The sequence below is a fragment of the Ursus americanus genome, chromosome 22 (assembly GCF_024610735.1).
Source record: "Ursus americanus isolate L20-20 chromosome 22, mUrsAme1.1.p, whole genome shotgun sequence".
NCBI lineage: Eukaryota > Metazoa > Chordata > Mammalia > Carnivora > Ursidae > Ursus > Ursus americanus.
Genome location: NC_142148.1, coordinates 21,762,289 through 21,781,984, shown reverse-complemented (window position 1 = coordinate 21,781,984; position 19,696 = coordinate 21,762,289). Strand labels below are relative to the sequence as shown.

At 38.8% G+C, this 19,696-nt stretch overlaps 1 protein-coding gene across 3 annotated transcripts in view; it reads right to left on the bottom strand.

The window, feature by feature from the left end:
- Nucleotides 1-19,696, bottom strand: part of SAMHD1 (SAM and HD domain containing deoxynucleoside triphosphate triphosphohydrolase 1) — a 56,402-nt gene that overhangs the window by 14,270 nt on the left and 22,436 nt on the right. For 2 of the 3 annotated variants that reach the window (XM_045804560.2, XM_045804559.2), the window contains exons 7-13: nt 16,885-17,040; nt 14,879-14,979; nt 14,598-14,706; nt 13,666-13,757; nt 12,507-12,622; nt 5,377-5,516; nt 4,487-4,582 (exon numbers count right to left, since the gene is read on the bottom strand). In XM_045804560.2, coding sequence (XP_045660516.2) covers nt 4,487-4,582; nt 5,377-5,516; nt 12,507-12,622; nt 13,666-13,757; nt 14,598-14,706; nt 14,879-14,979; nt 16,885-17,040 — 810 coding nt within the window. Of the gene's footprint in view, nt 1-1,417; nt 4,064-4,486; nt 4,583-5,376; nt 5,517-12,506; nt 12,623-13,665; nt 13,758-14,597; nt 14,707-14,878; nt 14,980-16,884; nt 17,041-19,696 lie in introns of those variants that run through there. The other variant, XM_087853602.1, reaches the window with a different exon arrangement.

Here is a 19,696-nt window from a genome sequence, read left to right as displayed (position 1 = left end):
AGCACATGTGGCCTAGACTGAGGTTGAATAAATAATTGTAAAAGTAATAATCTAACTACATTTGTTCTAAGAGCTACCAAGGAGAAGCAAAGGGTGCCGTGAAACTTTGTAACCAGGGAGCCTAGCAGTCTGGGGCTCCCCGGGAATGACTGGGCGTGTTTTCCTGGGAAAGTGAGCAGGAATTAGCCAGGTAGGTCTATCTATGTGGGAAGGAGAAGAATTCCAGGCAGAAGAAACAGCTCGGAGGCAGACAGGGCTGCCATGGTCCACTGGGTGAAGTAACACTGAAGTCGCTGGTGAATTTGGAAGAATAGCTCTAGTATGGTGATGGCGACAGACAAGAGGTTCAGGAAAAAGTGAAATAAAGAGAAGACAACTTTTAGAAGCTTGACTGTTGAAAAGATGCAAAAGAGAAGAATGTAGAGAAGAACATCATACCTAGAAAAGGTAAGGAGGGGGGCAACCTTTCAATGAGTTTGACCCTAAAGAAGAGGAGGAGTGACAAGTGCGACGTTTGTTGTTTTCCTGAGATGAAAGTCTGTTTAACCGCTGATGGGGAAGCCAGAGAAGACAGAATGGATCCTGGGGTTCCATAGAAATGCTAAGATGAATGGCTCTATGACCATACTGCTCAATGTCTAGCCACTAGTCACATGTGGCTTTTTAATTTTAAAGTCATTAACATTAAATACAATAAAAAAATTACTCAGTTGCAGTAGCAACTTGAAATGTGCTCAACAGCCACATGTGGCTAGTGGCTACCAAAATGGACAGCACAATTATAGACTATTTCCAGCATCACAGAAAGTTCTATCAGACAGCCCCCTGTCTAGAGCACAAGTAAAAGGATTACCCTTAGCCTTTGATAAGAAGGGAGACATTTCCCCACTACCAGAGAGAAGGCTGAACACAGTTGCAGATGGAGGCTTATTCGGTGGTGTAGGTTGAGAGAGTTCCTACCTAATGGCTTATATTTTATCTCTGAAATAAGGGCCAAAGTGGGGTTAGTCCCAGAGGGGTGAATACAGTTGTGAACAGGGAACAGGGCTGGAGGTCTGTTAGAAGAGTGGAGATGGTTTGAAATTGTCATTATGGAGACTGAGAGAATTCCACGCAGCCTACCAGAAGTCTGGAGGGCCCAATTAAGGTTGAAATGTCATTCAGCCTTTTGGTGGGTAGATGCAAAGAAAGGCAAGGGAGTTGAACGTAATTGTAGAAAACGATTGGGGGCGCCTGGGTGGCACAGTGGTTGAGCGTCTGCCTTCGGCTCAGGGCGTGATCCCGGCGTTATGGGATCGAGCCCCACATCGGGCTCCTCCGCTATGGGCCTGCTTCTTCCTCTCCCACTCCCCCTGCTTGTGTTCCCTCTCTCGCTGGCTGTCTCTATCTCTGTCGAATAAATAAATAAAATCTTAAAAAAAAAAAAAAAAGAAAATGACTGAATTCATCACAGAATCTAAGATTGGGAGAGAAGTAGAGATAGAAGGTCATTGACAAGCTGGAAGAAAGAGAGGAGACAATAATCTAGAGGTCCTGATGAGCAAGAAACAAGCACATAAGGAAGAAGGGGGTTTGAGGACAGACTGGATGCTCCAATCAGTGATTTTTAAAGGGAAGTTATTTTCAAATGTCGATAAGGTCAGAATGTAATCTGCTGAGTGTTGGCGGAGGTGGAGAGGATAAGATCACTGAGGATAAGGATGAAGAGATTGATCAGAATTGGCCGGCCATGTGGACTATGAAGTCACCAAGGACCACTGCAGAACTGGAACAAGGAGAAAGGCTCTAAACCATGCCAAAATCTTCAACTAAGAGGACAGCAGGTTGGGAGATACCAGTCTCAGAGGAACAGGGATCTTGCATAGGGTCTTGAAGTGATATTAGGGGACCTGAAGTGAACAAGAGGACTGATGAACAGGAAGGTCCCTGACCCTGAGGAATACAGTTTTCCTGAAGGGGCTACAGGAACATCAGGTTCTTAGGGAACAGCCAGGATGCAGCAAGGGCAAAGAGAGTCAACAGAGAGGCTGAGGATCCAGGGAAGTGTGTTAATTACGGAGTGGAAGGACGCCATGGACAGGACTGGGAGAAAGGGAGGGTCTGGAAATAAGAGGGGGAAAAAATAGAGTAATTGATGATGATGGTACAGAAAAGAACAGACGATAAGAGGAGTTTATCCTGTGGCTGGTTCCTGAAGAAAACAAACAAACAAAAAGTCTATGAGGTTTGGTAGCTGTTCTGCCAGTACCCTGTGAGAAAAAAGTAGGCATCTGAGGTTCAGCTATGGTCCCAAAGTCAGACCAGGGGTATATGTCTCCCTGTGTGTGTGTGCTACTGGCTTCGAGAGCTGCCGTGAGTGTTCTGCGCCCCTTTACCTGGGAGGGAGCTACTGCTCAGTCTCCCCATGAACCCAGGGCTGGTGCTATCATAGTCTTCTCTCCTGGGTGTTGTTTCATGTGGGGAGGGACCCAATGTAGCCTTGACATTGTTACACATCATGGTAAGGTATGAACACTAATCAAATTTTCAGCAACTTTCAGCAGTGCCACCAGCTCGTGGGTATTTATTTCCTTGCTTTTAGACTGGAAATAAAAACAAGTCCTATTTTCTCCAAAACATATAAAACTAGAAATTCCTCTTTAACGCAGATTTGATGAAACGGTTATTTTTCCAGAAAGGCAATATTATAATAGTTGGAGTTCCCGTTCTTAACCAAGGACTCAAGAGCAAAAAAGTAGCCACGGATCAACAACTATGAAGCTTTAATTCTAAAAAGTAAAATTAAGTTTTATAGCTCATTAAGTAATCATAAAAGTTACTACACACAGTCCTAAAAGGAGGCACATATAGTAAAATACACCACATAAATATATTACGCTGCCAAACTAAAACTGAGAAGTTAATACATGATAAGACATTTAATTAGCAATTTTAATTGCTTTCTCAGAGTACAAAAGGGCTTCACCGTTCTTAGCCCCATCTTTACCCACCTTTTTCTGGTTTCGAATCTCTTTACCATACTCTCAGTAAAAAAAAAAAAATACCTGCAATTCCAGCACCCACGTAGGAACAATGTTAACATTTTACCAATACATCCAGAATTTTTTTCAGTGTGCTTACTGTACACACACTTGTACATACATTTAAAGAAACAAAAATAAAATCATTCTGAATATTGCTTTTTCAGTTATAAATGTCTCTCCATCTTAAAAACTTTAAATGTTTGCGCTATTCCACTGTATTTCCTACTGAAATATATATCCTTCTCCCCCCTTATTTTGCACCATAATATGCCACAATATATAGATTTGTGCTTTCTTTCTTTTTTTCTTTTTCTTTTTTCAAAACTAATTATCTCCTTACAACAAATACCTAGAGTGAAATTGCTGGGTTGGTTAACATCGATCCTAATTTGGTCTCCTGTATCAATTTACATTCTCATTTTCACATACCTTTATCATAACAAAATCTTTAACGGTTTTTTGTTCTTACATGTCTGATAGTCAAAAAAAAGATCTTTCATTCCTCCATCAATTTGCCTTTAGGTTAATGCAAGTTTAATCGTGTGTGTGCTTTCTTCTCCTATGTCTCTTCACGTACATCTGATCCTACATTCATTAGCAGATCACACGTTGAGAGAAAAGGCAGATGGGAGGTCAGGCATTGACGAGGATAGTGCGCTGAGCTGACGGCAATGCAGACCCTCAAGTAAAGCACTGAGGGCAAGAGTGGACATGTGACAGCCCAGGGAAAACATGCGGGAATCTCAGAAACTCAGAAATTCAGAAAATCCCTTTATTCTGGTGTCATTTCATCTAACGAAACAGGAAACCGTAGCCTGATCTGCAGGTGTGAGGCACTTGAACCCTCAGCCAAGTGAACAGCCTGGGTCCAGGACAATTCACTCATTGTATCCCTTGGTAAAGAATGGTTATGGAGAGACCACCCTTCACCAAAGATGCATCAACAAGAAAGCAGCAAATGAGAGGCTTATGGGGAAAAAAAGATACACGGGTAACACCGTCCCAAGATTTCAGAGAAGTAGAACTCTGAAAAGCAGCTCCTATAAGAAACAAAGGAGAATGTGAGAAAGCCATTTGACAGTCTTGTTAGGAACCAAGACACTACAGCCTCTGTGAAGGGGTTTAAAAAAGTCTTTTTCCTTTGTGTGTGTGGACAATTTTAAAAAATAATTGGCATAGATTACTGTTGTGATCAAGAAACGTTCAAAAATCAATATACACAATGTTCTGCTAAACACATGATCACAATTACATGAAAAATATCAGTGTCAAAGAAAATTAAAAAAAAAACTGGTTAATGTTGATTCTTGGAGATCACAGGTGATTCTCTTCCTTCCCTCTATTTTTCTGTATTTCCCAAATTTTCTTTCATAAACATGTACTACTTTTATAATGGAATGGGGGAGGCTTTAATCTTTAAAAAAAATGTCTTTACTTAGTATATTGTCAGGCTAACTACTTACATCCACTATTAAGTCTTCAGCCTTCAGCTCAGCTTCCAGCAATATATCACTAGGTTTAGCGCTGGCAATTTCTTCTGGAAGGCATTTATAGTCTTCCTAGAAAAGACAAGACTCCTCATGTTAGAACCCCAGTTTTTCATCATTAAGTCTTTATGCCACAAAAGGTTCCCTCTCTGAAAATGGCACTTTACTAGGAAAAGTGGGTAGAGATAGCCTTAACAAATACATGGCTTCCGCCATTCTTCAAACAAACCACAACAGAATGATTCTATTAACAATAATTTTCACGTTAAAAAAAGATGTGGCATTGATCTATTAGTAAAATAAGAGGAAAGTGTTATGAGGCAGGGTGTAGTTATCAGTATGGCTCATGTTACTGGCTTTCTGGCAAAGAGAAAAACCTTCCACAAGCAAGAAGGGAAGACAGATACAGATATTTGGCACGCATCATCTGGGAGAACCTGATAGAGTGTGAAAGAAGAAATTAGGAACAGCAGGTCCTTAGGGTCTCCATGAAGCTCATGCAGATAACGTATTTTGAGGCCCCGATTTCTTGCCATTGGACCTAGCCAAAATTTGCGCCCCCCCCCCCCCCCGCCAACTTCTGGGATGAGAGAGTAAAGGTTTGGACTAAGTCAGACTTGGCTTTGAATACTGGCTCCCTAACTGTGCTTCCACAGGCAAGTTATTTAATCTCTCCCAAGCCTCAATTCCTTCATCTACAGGACAGAACAAAGAACACGTTACTGATGAGAAGATTAAGTAGAAATGAACATAAAGGGCTTAGAACCGAGTTGTGGTATTATGATGGGTTAATGGTTTCCTGTGGGAGGACAAATGGAAGAGAGAGACCTTTCACTACTGGAAAGGTGTTTGACAACTTAACTTACCCTTTCAATTTTTGTTTTTCCCTTTGGCTTAGTCTCACCCACATACTTGTATAGATTACGGTATTCGATTTTTCTTAAAATCTCTCGTGCTGCATCCAGTTTAGGATCAGAAGAATATAAAATCTCCAGAAAAATGTTATCTGCCAATTTGATAAAATTTCAGTAGATTAAGATGGAAAAAAAAAAGATGTAAGAAGACTCATACGGGACTGTCCTTCTGAAATGATTTCAAGTGGACATTTACCAATGTAAGCACAGTAGAACATTCAATGTCTTGGATTTGCTTCACGATAATCTAGTGAATGGGAGAGAGTGGAGACAAGCAAGATTGTACTGGCGTTGATGGCTTAAGGCTGGATGATGGGTAAATAGGGGTGTATTAATTTGTTGTTATGTTTTGTTTTCTTGAAGAGAATGATATTTAAGTAATTATAAAATTATGTCTGAGAGCTGCTTCAAAATAGTGCAGTATCTTACGGGAGTGGTTGGATAGAGTAGGTGAAGCAAAATTGCTGTGTTGATAATTGTTGCAGCTCAGTGATGGGTTCGTGGAATTTGTAAATTTCACAATGAAAAGTTTTGTAAAGTTCCATTCCATGATAAAAGCAGAAGGTAGTTCTTTTTTTCTTTTAAAATTATATTTTATTTTTTAAGATTTCATTTTTGGGGCACCCAGGTGGCTCAGTCAGTCAAACATCTGACTTCGACTCTTGTTTTCGGCTCAGGTAATGATCTCTGAATCATGGGATCGAGCCCAGTGTCATTGGGCTTTTCGCTTACCAGCAAGTCTGCTTCTCTCCCTCTCCCCCACCACTTGCATTCTCTCTCTCTCAAATATTTTTTTTCTTAAAAAGAGATTTTATTTTTAAGTAATCTTTATACCTAATGTGGGGCTCAAACGTACAACCCTGAAATCAAGAGTCTCATGCCCAACTGAGTCAGCCAGGCACCCTAGAAGTTAGTTCTTTTTCCTTTCCTTTTTTCCTCCAACTTTTAATTTTGAAAAATTTCAAAATAAAATACCTTTCACCTAAATCCATCAACTGTTAACATTTTTCTACATATACATACACTGTGCATGTGTACACACACAATTTTTTTTTTGCACACAGTTTTGATGAAATATTTGAAAATTCCAGACATCAAGACCCTCTACTCCTAAATACTTCTGCATGTATCTCCCAAGAACAGGAACATTCTCCTACATAACCACTATCAAGTGCCAAAAGATTAAAGGCTGATATAAAAATACCTAACATAACAGTCTATATTTGAATTTACTTAATTGTTAAAATAATGCAATTTATGGATTTATGTTGCTGGATAGAGAACCAATCAAGCATTATGGATGACATTAGTTCTCATATTCTTTGGTCTCCTTTAGTCTAGGACTAGAATAATTCCCCCTGACTTGTTTCATGATGCTGACCTTTTAGAAAAGTTCAGACACTCATTTTGGACAATGTCCCACACTTTGAACTTATCTGTTTCTTTACCATTAGATTCAGGTTAAACACTGTTGTCAAGAACATTATATAAGGGATGTGCCTGGCTCAATGAATCAGGAGTCCCATGATGAGACGTTACCATTATTGGTTGTTAAATTCCATCAGCTGGTTAAGGCAATAATCCAAGCTTTCTCTATTATAAATGTATTTTTCCTTTTGTAATTAACAAATAATCCATAGGGTAGTATTTTGAGACTATATGATTATCCCAATAAGTTTTCGACCAATGGTTTAGCATTTATTGGTGATCCTTGACTGAAACAATTATTGCATTTTGCAAAATGCGTTTTACTAAAAATGGTTTTTCTTGGCAAAATAAAATACTGGCAGCCCTATGCCATTCACCTCACTGATGTGTATACATTTTTCCCTAATCAATCTATGGTTAACACATTCCTCATCCTCTCAGTGATGCTTTTCACAAACCATCTTTCTATCTATAGTTTTCATTCTTTCTTTCTTTCTTTTTTTTTTTAAGATTTTATTTATTTATTTGACAGAGAAAGAAACAGCATACAAGCAAGGGGAATGGGAGAGGGAGAAGGAGGCTCTCTGCTGAGCAGGGAGCCAGATAAGGGGCTCGATCCCAGGACCCTGGGATCACGACCCAAGCCGAAGGCAGATGCTTTAATCGACTGAGCCACCCAGACGCCCCTCATTATTTCTTTACATATTATTATACACACAGTTTGAAAAACAGCAATTTTACTTTAACATAGTAAGACCACACTTTTCTAATCCATGCCTTTACCTACCCTATTCCTATGTGAATTAATGGAATGCTTCCCCCATCACAGGATCTCACTTCTTTTAATTTTTTTTAAGTAATCTCTACATCCAACATGGGGCTCAAACTCACAGCCCTAAGATCACGAGTCACCTGCTCTACCAACTGAGCCAGCCAGGCATCCCTCACTTCTTTTTTAAATTTTATTTTTTTTAAGTAATCTCTATATCCAACATAGGGCTTGAGCTTACGACTCCAAGATCAAGAGTAACATACTCTACTGAGCCAGCCAGGTGCCCCAAAATCTCACTTCCTGAAAGCCTACCTAATCCCCAAGATTCATATCAAAAGGCACCTCACTGTGAAATCTTCCTTAATCCAACCAAACTAGAGATGTAATTCCTCCTTCCTTTGAACCCCACAGAATTTTACTGATATATTTCTTATGCCTTTTACCTTACTCTTATAAGGTACAGGCTTTTAGGTGGACTTACATTCCATTTCTGTTGGGTAAGTACGTAGAAGAGGAATTATTGGATCATAGGATAAATACATATTTATATGAAAATGCTAAACTTTTCCAAAGTGGCTGTACCATTGGATTGCCACTAGCCATGTGGGAAAGCTCTATTTGTTCCACATATTTGTGTTCGGAAAAGAGTTACATACAAAAGTTAATAACACTGCTTGTATGTTAAACTGAATAACTATACATCACTCTTAATTAAACAGTGTAAACAACATTCAACTTTGGAGTCAGAAGAGTTGAGTTTAGCTTTGCCATTTATTAGGATAAGTTGCTTTCCCTCACTTGGCCTCTGTTTCCTCATTTGAGGAGGTGGTGGTTGTTGTTGTTTTAAGATTTTATTTATTTGTCAGAGGAAGAGAGAGAGCGAGCGTACGCGCACAAGCAGGGGGAGTGGCAGGCAGAGGGAGAAGCAGGCTCCCCACTGAGCAGAGAGCCCCATGCGGGACTCGATCCCAGGACCCTGGGATCATGAGCTGAGCAAAGGCAGATGCTTAACCGACTGAGCCACTCAGGCGTCCCTTGAAGAGTTTTAAGTAGATGATCTCTTAGGTCCTTTTAAATTTAACATTCTATGATTCCAATTTAATTAAGGGATTTTGGGATAAGGGAGCTTGCTGAGGAAGAAGGGAAGGATAAGGTCCATCTATTGCCTAGGAATATTGAGGGATAAAGACTAACGTAAGAAAATGGTTACCTAAGACAGGAATCATAACATTTGCAATGCTTAAGATAGCCAACTTCCACGTAAGCTGAAACATTTATAGGAATATTTATAGGAACTTATATAAATAGGAATTTAAGATCGGTGAGGACAAACTATGGCATATTCATATGATGATTTCTTACTCAGCAATAAAAAGGAATAAACTACTGATGCATGCAATCTGGATGAATCTCAAATACATAACATTGAGTAAAAAGGAGCCCTACAGAGAGGAGTACACACTGTATGATTCCATTTATATAAAAGTCTAGAACAGAGGCGCCTGGCTGGCTCAGTCGGAAGAGCATGCGACTACTGAGATCAGGGTCATGAGTTTGAGCCCCATGTTGGGTGTAGAAGTTACTGAAAATAAATAAACTTAAAAAAAGTCTAGAATTGGCAAGTTGTGGTTGTTTCTAGGGGTAAGGTGGGGGCAGGAACTGACAAGGAAGAAGCATGAGGGAACTTTTTAAGGAGAAGATAATGTTCTGTATTTTGCATTTGTCAAAGCACTAGCAAATGTACGTAAGATTTGTACATTTATATAAATTGCATGTGAATTTTACATCAGAAGAAAAAATCTATAAATAATTGTTGAACTTCAGTTAATTTGCATGCTAAGGGAGTTAAGGTAAAATGTAGTGGTATCTGCAGTTCACTTTTTTTTTTTTTAAGATTTTATTTATTTATTGACAGAGGGAGAGAGAGCACAAGCAGGGGGAGCAGCAGAGGGAGAGGGAGAAGCAGGCTCCCCGTGGAGCAGGGAGCCTGATTCAGGGTTCATTCCCAGGACCCTGGGGTCATGACCTGAGCTGAAGGCAGACACTTAATGGACTGAGCCACCCAGGTGCCCCATGCAATTTGCTTTAAAATGCATCAAAACTGGGGCACCTGGGCGGCTCAGTCGGTTGAGTGTCCAACTCTTGGTTTTGGCTCGGGTCATGATCCTCAGGGTCCTGGGACTGAGCCCCATGTTGGGCTCTGCACCCAGCAGGGAGTTTGCTGGAGATCCCCCCCACTCATGCATGCACGTGCACGCTCTCTCTCTCTCTCCCTAAAAATAAATAACTCCTTTTAAAAATTAAAAAAAAAAAACTTTAAAATGCATCAAAATTAAGATGGATTAATAAGATGTACAGATGGTTGGTAAGTGATAGATAAGTAATAAAGCAAGTTCAGTAAATGCTAGAATTTAGGGGGTGAGTGTACAAGTGTTCACTGTAAAATACTTTCAACACTGTTCTAGGTGTTCAACACTTCCCAATAAGTGGAAAAACATTCTAAAAAATTAAAAAACAAGAACTGGAGACTTTTAGATAAAGTAAGTTGACTTTTGGAAAAGCAGCAAAGGTAATGAAGGCTCACATGGTCCTATTCCTTCCAGGTCATGCAGTTAAGGCCAATAAGGATTTTGGAGGGCTCTGAATAGTATGCCAGAAAGATAAGATTATCCCTGTCTCAAATTATGAGAGCTAGAAAGTCCATATGCTTGTTCTCCCATACTCTGGCAGATAAAGCACAAAAATGTGACCTAATATTTTGTCTGGCATTTTTGACATTAATACAATATCCAAGTGCATAATCAGTGGACTCATCTCACTGAACAGGGGAAAAGCCAGTTTGGGGATTATAGAACCTTCACGGTGAGAGCTCTGTATAATCGTGCAGTAAGAGCACATTAAACTGTATACTTTATGGTTTGTCAGTTAACCCAAAAGTGCATAAAATCCTCAATTCATTTCTTTTCACCAAGAGATAGTAGAAATGTAATATAGTATTACAGGATAAATTGTTAGAACTGGCTTCTGATAAAGACTGAAGATGACTTTTTTTTTTTTTCAGATGACTTTTTAAATACGGCATCGTCTGCTTCATTATGAACAAAAGTTAAAAATAGCCCCGGGGTGCCTGGGTGGCTCAGTCAGTTAAGTGTCTGCCATTGGCTCAAGTCATGATCCTGGGGTTCTGGGATCAAGCCCCACATCAGACTCCCTGCTCAGTGGGGAACCTGCTTCTCCCTCTGCCTGCAGCTCCCCGTTTGTACTCTCTCTCCGTCAAATAAATAAATCTTTAAAAATAAAATAAAAAATAAAAATAGCCCCAGCTTGCTCAAATTGTTATATAACCTCATCTTTCATTCCTACCAACACAACAATGGGAGATTAGTATCTACTATGACGTTATTAAAATAAAACACAGAAACAATTTAGATACACATTATCCCCTGTGTCTGTCATCAATCCAATCCAGATTAATTAAGAAGGAAAGTTGCTTGTTACATTATAAACCTTAAATTCTGATGTACACAATATTCTGAGTGTGCACAAAGATAGTTAATATGAGGCACCACTATTTCACTTCTAATTTTTGATTTACTTAGGATTGGAGAATAACTAAAAAGTTACAAGTGTAATAGGGACTCTGCATCACCTACATGTATATTTTTAAAGAATAATACAGGGCGCCTGGGTGGCTCAGTCAGCTGAGCATCTGCCTTCAGCTCAGGTCATGATCCCAGGTCCTGGGATGGAGCCCCACTTCGGAATCCCTGCTCAGTGGGGAGCCTGTTTCTCCCTCTGCCTCTGCCCCCCTCTCTCTCTCTGTGTCAAATGAATAAATAAAATCTTAAAAAAAAAAGAATACATATAACTTTTCTTATTTAAATTTTTGTTCCTTTTGATTCTATTTATTGAAATATATGTTAAGTCTGTCAAACTCAATACTAAATATTTGGGGTTGTATTTTATATGTTCTACCCCCCCACCCCATTTCATTTTACTGGTAACTCATTTTTAGTGTTCTACAAAAGTATTAATCTACGAATGGTTGGAAATGAAGAATACTGGTTCTTCTTCAAAGATGGTTTCCGAGGAACTGGTGTGGGTCTCATTCTGGCAGCGTGCTGCCAGACAGAATCGAGCAGTGATGGAAACAGTAGTACCACTCACAGACGCTCATGGCAAGTGATCTTGGCTGTCTTAGGCCATGGAGCTTGTGTTGGTTTTGCTCATTTTAAGAATCTCCAGCCTTTCCACGGATTCTACAAGCTATGTGACTGCTTTCTAACTTTCTTTTTAGACAGAGTCAGTTTCATGATATGCAACTAAGAACTAAAACTGGTGCATACTTTTTGGTCTACTTCTTTTGCTTTGCTCATCTTCACTGCTCAGTCTGCACTTTCACGCGTGACAGAACCAGCTGCAACTCCTTCACCTCTCCCTTCCCACCCTAAGCTGCAGGTTTTGTTTCTGCTGAGGTGTGGCAAAATGTTCCTGGTTTCCTGTGCTTTACAACAAAAATAATGTTAAAAGGGCGAGTCTGCTATTAGTCCAGCTGTATTATAAGTTAAATAATAGTAAATATTGGGTACGTATGTGCCAAGTACTATACTAGGTGTTATGCCTCATTTAAATACTACAACAACACTATATGCGAGGTATCAATACTGCCATTTTATAGATGAGGAAACTAAGGGTCAGAGAGGTTAAATAACTTCATCAAGGCTATATTGTTAATACAAAGCAGAGATAAAACTCAAATCCAAAAGCATATCATCACGTGAGAGGCTATTAAATACATTGGAATGTTTGGAAAAGAACCCATCTGGAATTTAGCTTATACTTTATCTGAGATGGACCACCCGTGTTACCTTCTGGCTCTTACCTGTTAGCTTACTGAAGGCTTCCATGTCATCAATCGCTGTAGAAATGTGATACTTTTTTCCTTCAGCCCCTGTAATCTCTATGTAGGGGTCTGCTTTGAGGAAAGCATCTGTAATCCTAAAGATCATTTCATAAAAATTTATGCTTATGAGAAAATTTGAGTATTTGCTTAATGCCACGCTTAACGTTAAAGAAATCTTTCTACTTTAGAGAAGTAAAATCCTAAGACTGATGTGCTAAAGACAACTGTCTTTGGATCATGTATAAATGCCTAAATAACCACAGAGTGATTTGTGAGCTACCGTGTTTACTGTGATCCAGGCATTATATGGGGCCTTAGATACATTATCTTATTTAATTTTTCCAACAAGATCGATGTAATCGGCCTCCATCGTGCAGATGTAGAAATTAAGTAATTTTCATTTAACCAAATTAAGAAGCAGCAGTACCAGGCTTTGAACCTAGATCTCTCTGAATTAAAATCAAACAAAAACTTCTTATCAAAGGAACAACCATACAAATGGGTGAAGGTATTCTAACTAGTCTGCTCATGCCAATTTAAAACTATTTCAGACACATGGAATTAACTCACACTCTACTTTTGAGAACTCTTCATGGGTCTTTGCGTCTCATAGAGATGTATGACTGTACTTGCATCTGTACTTGGCCAAACTTTTCTGCTATGGTTTTCACTGGGTCAGGGAGAAGAGGTGAAATTCCTATTGGTTTTACAGTTTTCTACTAATTTTGACAAATAACTGACAAGGTGAGGGCAAACCTTAATCTTAATCCTTAAAATTAATTTTTGTCATTAGTTTCAGAGTGTCAGTTATTCACGTCCCGTCTCTCACCTTGATACTAATATCTGGCACAGAGGCAAATACCTCTGGGGAGGTCTAAGCCATGCCAGCATTGCCTCCTCACGGCTAGCTGAAGCTATCTCTTCTACCCTTTGTCTATCCCCTTTATTCATTCTCCTCCTCCTCCTCCAACTAAGTTAAGTTTACTTTATGCTAGTTTTTGTTGTATGAAGGGAACCATTTTAGATTTATTCACCTAAAATCCACCTGAATTCATCTAGAAATCTCAACTTGACCCACGAATGATCTAACAAAGCATCATAAAAAATTTGATAGGGAAACAGCAGTCAAATTTCTTACATGGTATCAATGATGTTGCCAACTTTGTGCTGATAAGCTCTGCGGTGCAAAGAGTTGCGAGTATGGAACATGTCATACAGATTCCCAACCTCCTGCAGGAAAACATGAAATAAATATTAATGCAGGGTCAGGTTATGGTACCTTGTGAGTAGACAAGTGCCTAGGACAAGGGAAAGGGATGGTGACAGACAGACAAGAAGGCTATGCACAGGAGACACCTCATTAAAATCCCTGAGCCCGTTGAAAAACTACAAGGCAGGTTAGTAAAACCATTTGTTGGTTTGCAACTTTTCTTCTTAGTAAACCAACATCTATTGTTTTAACTCTGTAACTCTTCTGTTTTAGGCATCTTCAATATGTTCTTTAATCTTCTCAACAAGTCTAGAAATCAGGCATTATTCTTCTTATATTATTTATTCTCAAAAGAAAGACTTGCTATAGTACAATCCCATACTACTCTTCAGTTACTTGACTCTAATCTAGCAGGGACCTAATGATTTAGCATTTTACCTATTATGAAACACCAACATAGATCACTAACTATGGTTAAGGATGAGAACTGAGTCAAACTTTCTGGGCTGAAACCCCAGTTCTGCCATTTATTAACTGTATGTCTTCTCTGTGCTTCAATTTGCTCACCTGTTAAGTGGCATAAGAATAGTATCTATTTCACAGGGTTGTGAGGACCGAGTTATTCCACCTGAAGCACTTAAAGACAGTGCCTAGCACAATACTCAATAAATGTCTGTTGTAATTTTATTATTTAACAATGCAGAAGTGATAAGAACTTTAAGATACTTACAAGTGCTAAGCATAAAGTAAAAAGATTGACAATTTACCAGGTTGTGATTTTTTCCAAATTATTGAACGATTACTTCTAGACTTCGAACTAGGAACTACACATTCTTTATTATTCCTCTGACATAGCTCACCTTATCTCTAGTACAAATACGCTTCCTATTATCTACTTCACAGACACGGGCAAATTTAATAAAGCGCTGGTAATCAAAATTATTTTGGATTCCAAGATGATGGCAGTCCCTGGAAAGATTTCAAAGCAGAGAGATGAAATTTTTCAACAAGGAAACTGTACCTTAAATATTAGCACTAAATGTACATAAGGATTTCATTTTTTATTTATTTAAATAAAAATTAAATATATTTAAAGGATATAAGGATTTTAACCAATTTTTCTGAAGTGTTCGGTGCATACCTGGCAAAATAATCCCATTTGTCCACATCGATGCCATTTCTTTTATTGGCCACTATCTCATAAAGGAAGCTTTTCTCTTTAGGACGCCCTTTATATGGCCACTGGAAGACAAGAAAACTCACTGAAATTTAGGATACAAACCATATCTATTTACAAGCAAAGCAACTGTGTTAACCTAAAAATTAAAAACAGATACTTGAACGGGAATGTAAGATAACTTAGAAGGTTCTACTATTTCCTTCTTCCACTTAATTCCTAAACCAGTACAAAAAGGAAAAGAAATGCTAAGGTATGTGATATCCTGTTAATACTAAACCGTGTGCCATTGAAAGAATCCTAACTTGTTACATTTCTCATAACCAACAAGCTTTCTTCTTTTCTTGGCTTAAAAGCTTCTTTAAAATATAAAATCTAATTATAAATTGGTAAAAATGTCTCTCATATGCTAATGCTTGAATTCATGCATGAAAATAGTATTATCATTCAAAGTAGTTACATATCTAGTCTAAATGAAATGTACTGTTCAAAGAATTTTTGGGGCACCTGGGTGGTTCAGTCAGTTAAGCGGCTGCCTTCAGCTCAGGTCATGATCCCGGGGTCCTGGGATCGAGACCCACATTGGGCTCCCTGCTCAGTGGGGAGACTGCTATTTCCGCTCCCTCTGCAACTCCCCCTGCTTATGCTCTCTATCAAATAAATAAATAAAACCTCAAAAAAAATTTTTTTTGAAGCTCCTATATTTTGGAAATAGAGTATTTGCTTCAAAATCCAGCTCTTCATCTTACATCTGACAAATAGATTTGTATATATTCAAGGAAAAAAACAAACTCAGAGGGAAATTATTTTTCAACTTCTTTTTCATTATTTATTTTTAAAAGTATTTTATTTATTTATTTGAGAGAGAGAGTGAGCAGGAGGAAGGGAGGAGGAAGAAGCAGATTCTCTGCTGAGCAGGGAGCCCCAGGTGGGGCTTGATCCCAGAACCCTGGGATCATGACCTGAGCGGAAGGCAGATGCTTAACCAACTGAGCCACCCAGGTGCCCCATTTATCTATCTATCTATCTATCTATCTATCTATCTATCTATCTATCTATCTATTGGGGGAGGGGCAGATGGAGAAGGAGAGAGAGAATCCCAAGCAGGCTCCGTGCCCAGCACAGAGCCTGCACGGGACTCAATCTCAGAACTCTGAGATCATGACGTGAGCCAAAACCAAGAGTTGGACACTTAATCAACCAAGCCACCCAGGCACCCCAACTTCTTTTTAATTAAAACAAAAAACCAAACAGATTTTCCTTTGAACTATTCAACTTTTTTTCTAATCTTCATATATCTAAATATTTCAGATGCTATTTTTTTTTTAAAGAATTTATTTATTTATTTGACAGAGATAGAGACAGCCAGCAAGAGAGGAAACACAAGCAGGGGGAGTGGGAGAGGAAGAAACAGGCTCACAGTGGAGGAGCCTGATGTGGGGCCCGATCCCACAACGCCGGGATCGCGCCCTGAGCCGAAGGCAGACGCTTAACCACTGTGCCACCCAGGTGCCCCCAGATGCTATTTTTCTTATCATTTTATTTTTTTCTCTTCTTTTTCTTTTCTGAGCCCTGCCCCCTCCCATCTTACCCTCCCCCCACTTCCCATTCCCTCACACCTTTCCCCCCACCACGCAAACATGTTAATTTTAATGGAGAAACAAGACACACATTTTTACATTTACAAACATTACCTCTGGCTCCTATATAGAATACTGCATATATATTCATCAAAAAATATTTAAATATGTATTTTAACTTGGGAGGTAACTTCTAAAGAACTCAGTCAAGAGATTAAAAAAACAGATAAGCCTTTTTTTTTTGTATGAAACAATAGAAACATATAACGTATTTTATCATTTAGTCTCCCTAAAATAGCCAAATATCTCTCTTCAAATAGCTCTGAAGGAAACTAGAAAAGACTCGATGGGAAACACAGTCAATTCAAATTAAGTTGTACAGAAACTTACCGAAGAATCTTTGATTGGTGATTCAAGTGGTCCTGTAATTAGTTCCTTGATAAAGCAAATGTCTTCTTCAGGGATGAGACCATAGTATTCCATATCTGCTTTGAGTCCATTAGAATTAATTAGGTGCTCAAACATCATCACTGAGCCCTGTTCATGCTAGGAAAAGTCAACACAATATGGTCTGTTATAGACTCTAGTGCATTAGGGACCCCAGATAATCCAAATTATTCTTGATTCCAGGTAATTCAAAGATAAATTTCTCCTGCATGTTAATTATCTAGCTTTCAACTACTATCTTGCAGATATTTTTTTTAAGTAGTCATACACCCATCGTGGAGCCCAATGCAGGGCTTGAACTCAAGATCCTGAGATGGAGACCTGAGCTGAGATCAAGAGTTGGATGCCTAACTGACTGAGCACCCAGGCACCCTTTGCAAACCTTTTAAAAACCTGTCAAATTTGTCTGTATTTTACTAGCCTATAAACCTTTTACATATCATGTTCATCATTATTTCATAAATACATTTAATGTGGGATGCCTGGGTGGCTCAGTGGGTTAAGCATTTGCCTTCGGCTCAGGTCATAATCCTAGGGCCCTGGGATCAAGTCCTGCTTCAGGCTCCTTGCTCAGCAGAGAGCCTGCTTCTCCCTCTGGATGCCTGCAGGCCTGCCTGCTGCTCCCCCTGCTTATGCGCTTGCTCTCTCTTTCTCTCTCACTGTCAAATAAATAAATAAAATCTTTTTTTAAAAAGTAATAAATGTATTTAATAAGATATAATCATTTACAGTACAGAAGTACTGCACAGTATGGTACAGAAGAATATTACCCTGTCACACAGGTAGAATCCTGCTTTAATGAGTATCACTATAAAATTCAGTTCAGTTGGGGTGTCTGGCTGGCTCAGTCGGTGGAGCATGAGACTTGATCTTGGGTGGTGAGTTCAAGCCCCACATTGGGTGTGAAGCCTGCTTAAAATAAAATTTAAAATTTCAAAAAAAAAATTCAGTTCTATTGTTTCATCAGCCTTGAAACATCAAGTTACAAATTCTGTTAACACTTCCATCTCGTGGCGAAAAGGGGTAACTGCAAACTTGCCAGTAAAAACATAAGAGCTCTGAGGTCAATAGGTGGTAATCTCAAACTGGCCTCTTTTTACTCTTCCTGCTCACTCATTCATAATTGTAAAGATCAAATGATCCCCTGAAGACAATGGTCTTACCAAAAATTGATTCAATATGAAAATGAAAAACCTGAATGTCCCTATAACTATTTTTAAAAAATTAAGCCAAGATGCATATTATTTAAAGAGAAAAAACCGTTTAAGTTTATAGTGGTAAACGTTGTCTGAATCAAGTGATCAAAGCTAATATCACCAGCACTGTTCATCTGTGCTAAACAGATTATATGTGCCTCTGATGTGATAAACTAAGAAGATACAATGTGGCATTCTGCCAAAAACATACAGTCTGACAGTATGTATCAGAAAACTGCAAACATCAGACAAATTGAGGGACATTCCAGAAACAACTCAACTGTACTCCTCAAAAAATAACAAGGTCGTAAAAGATAAAGACTGAAGACTTGTTCCAGATCAAAGGAGAGTAAAGAGAAATAACTAAGTAGTATGTATGGATCAGCGAGGGAAAAAAAAGTTTTCTTCCTCCTTTTCTATATGGACAATTGGTGCAATTTGGAAAAAAAAAAGTAAAAATTAGAGAATAGTATAGCATCAATATTAATTTTCTGATTTTGGTACTCGTACTGGGGTTATGTAAGAGAATGTTCTTGTTTTTAGGAAATACCCACTGAAGTAGTTAGGAATAAAGGGGTTTGTCTATAACTTACTTTCAAATGGTTCAGAAAAAAACATTACTTTTTTAAAGATTTTTGTTAAGTAATCTCTACACCCAGTATGGGATTCAAACTCATAAGCCAGAGATCAAGAGTCCCATGCTCCACTGACCGAGCCAGCCAGGCACCCCGAAAAAAATGTGTATATACAGAAAAATTTAAGTCTCACAAAGACAGTATAGACAAGAGCAAGGAAAATTATAAGCAACTTAGGAGTAAATATAACAAAAGATGTATAAAACCTTTAAGGAGGTAATTATAAAATTTATAATAGAAGAGCAAAGGGCTAAAGATACTGAAAAAAAGAACAGGGTGCGAACGATTGTCCTACCAACTATCAAGACTTATTATAAAGTAATAATAATTAAGAGAGTGTGGAATAGGGGTGCCTAGGTGAGTCAGTAGTTGGGGGTCTCACTCATGATTTCAGCTTGGGGGGTGACCTCGGGGTCATGGGATTGAGCCCCGTGTCGGGCTCCCCACTCAGCGTGGAGTCTGCTTGGGATTTTCTGTCTCACTCTCCCTCTGCCCCTCGACTGCTCCCGTGCTCGCTCTTTCTCTCAAATAAATAGATAAATCTTAAAAAAAAAAAAAAAAAGTGTGGTATAGAACAGAAACCAGAAAGATTCATCATATATGGAAAGTTAATAAATGTTGGTGATGGTGTTATAGATCAATAAGGAAAGAAAGAACTATTCAATAGACATCCATGTTTTTAAAAAGATTTTAGATTTCTACTACACACATGCACAAAAATAAATCCACATGAGTCAAGGACTTAAATGTGAGTAGCTCAGTTGGTTAAGTGTCTGACTCTTGGTTTTGGTTCAGGTCATGATCTCAGAGTCCTGAGATGGAGCCAAGCACCAGACTCCACACTCAGCAGGGAACCTGCTCCTCTCCCTCTCCCTGTGCCCCTCCCCCTGCTCACATACTCTCTCTCTCTCTCAAATAAATAAA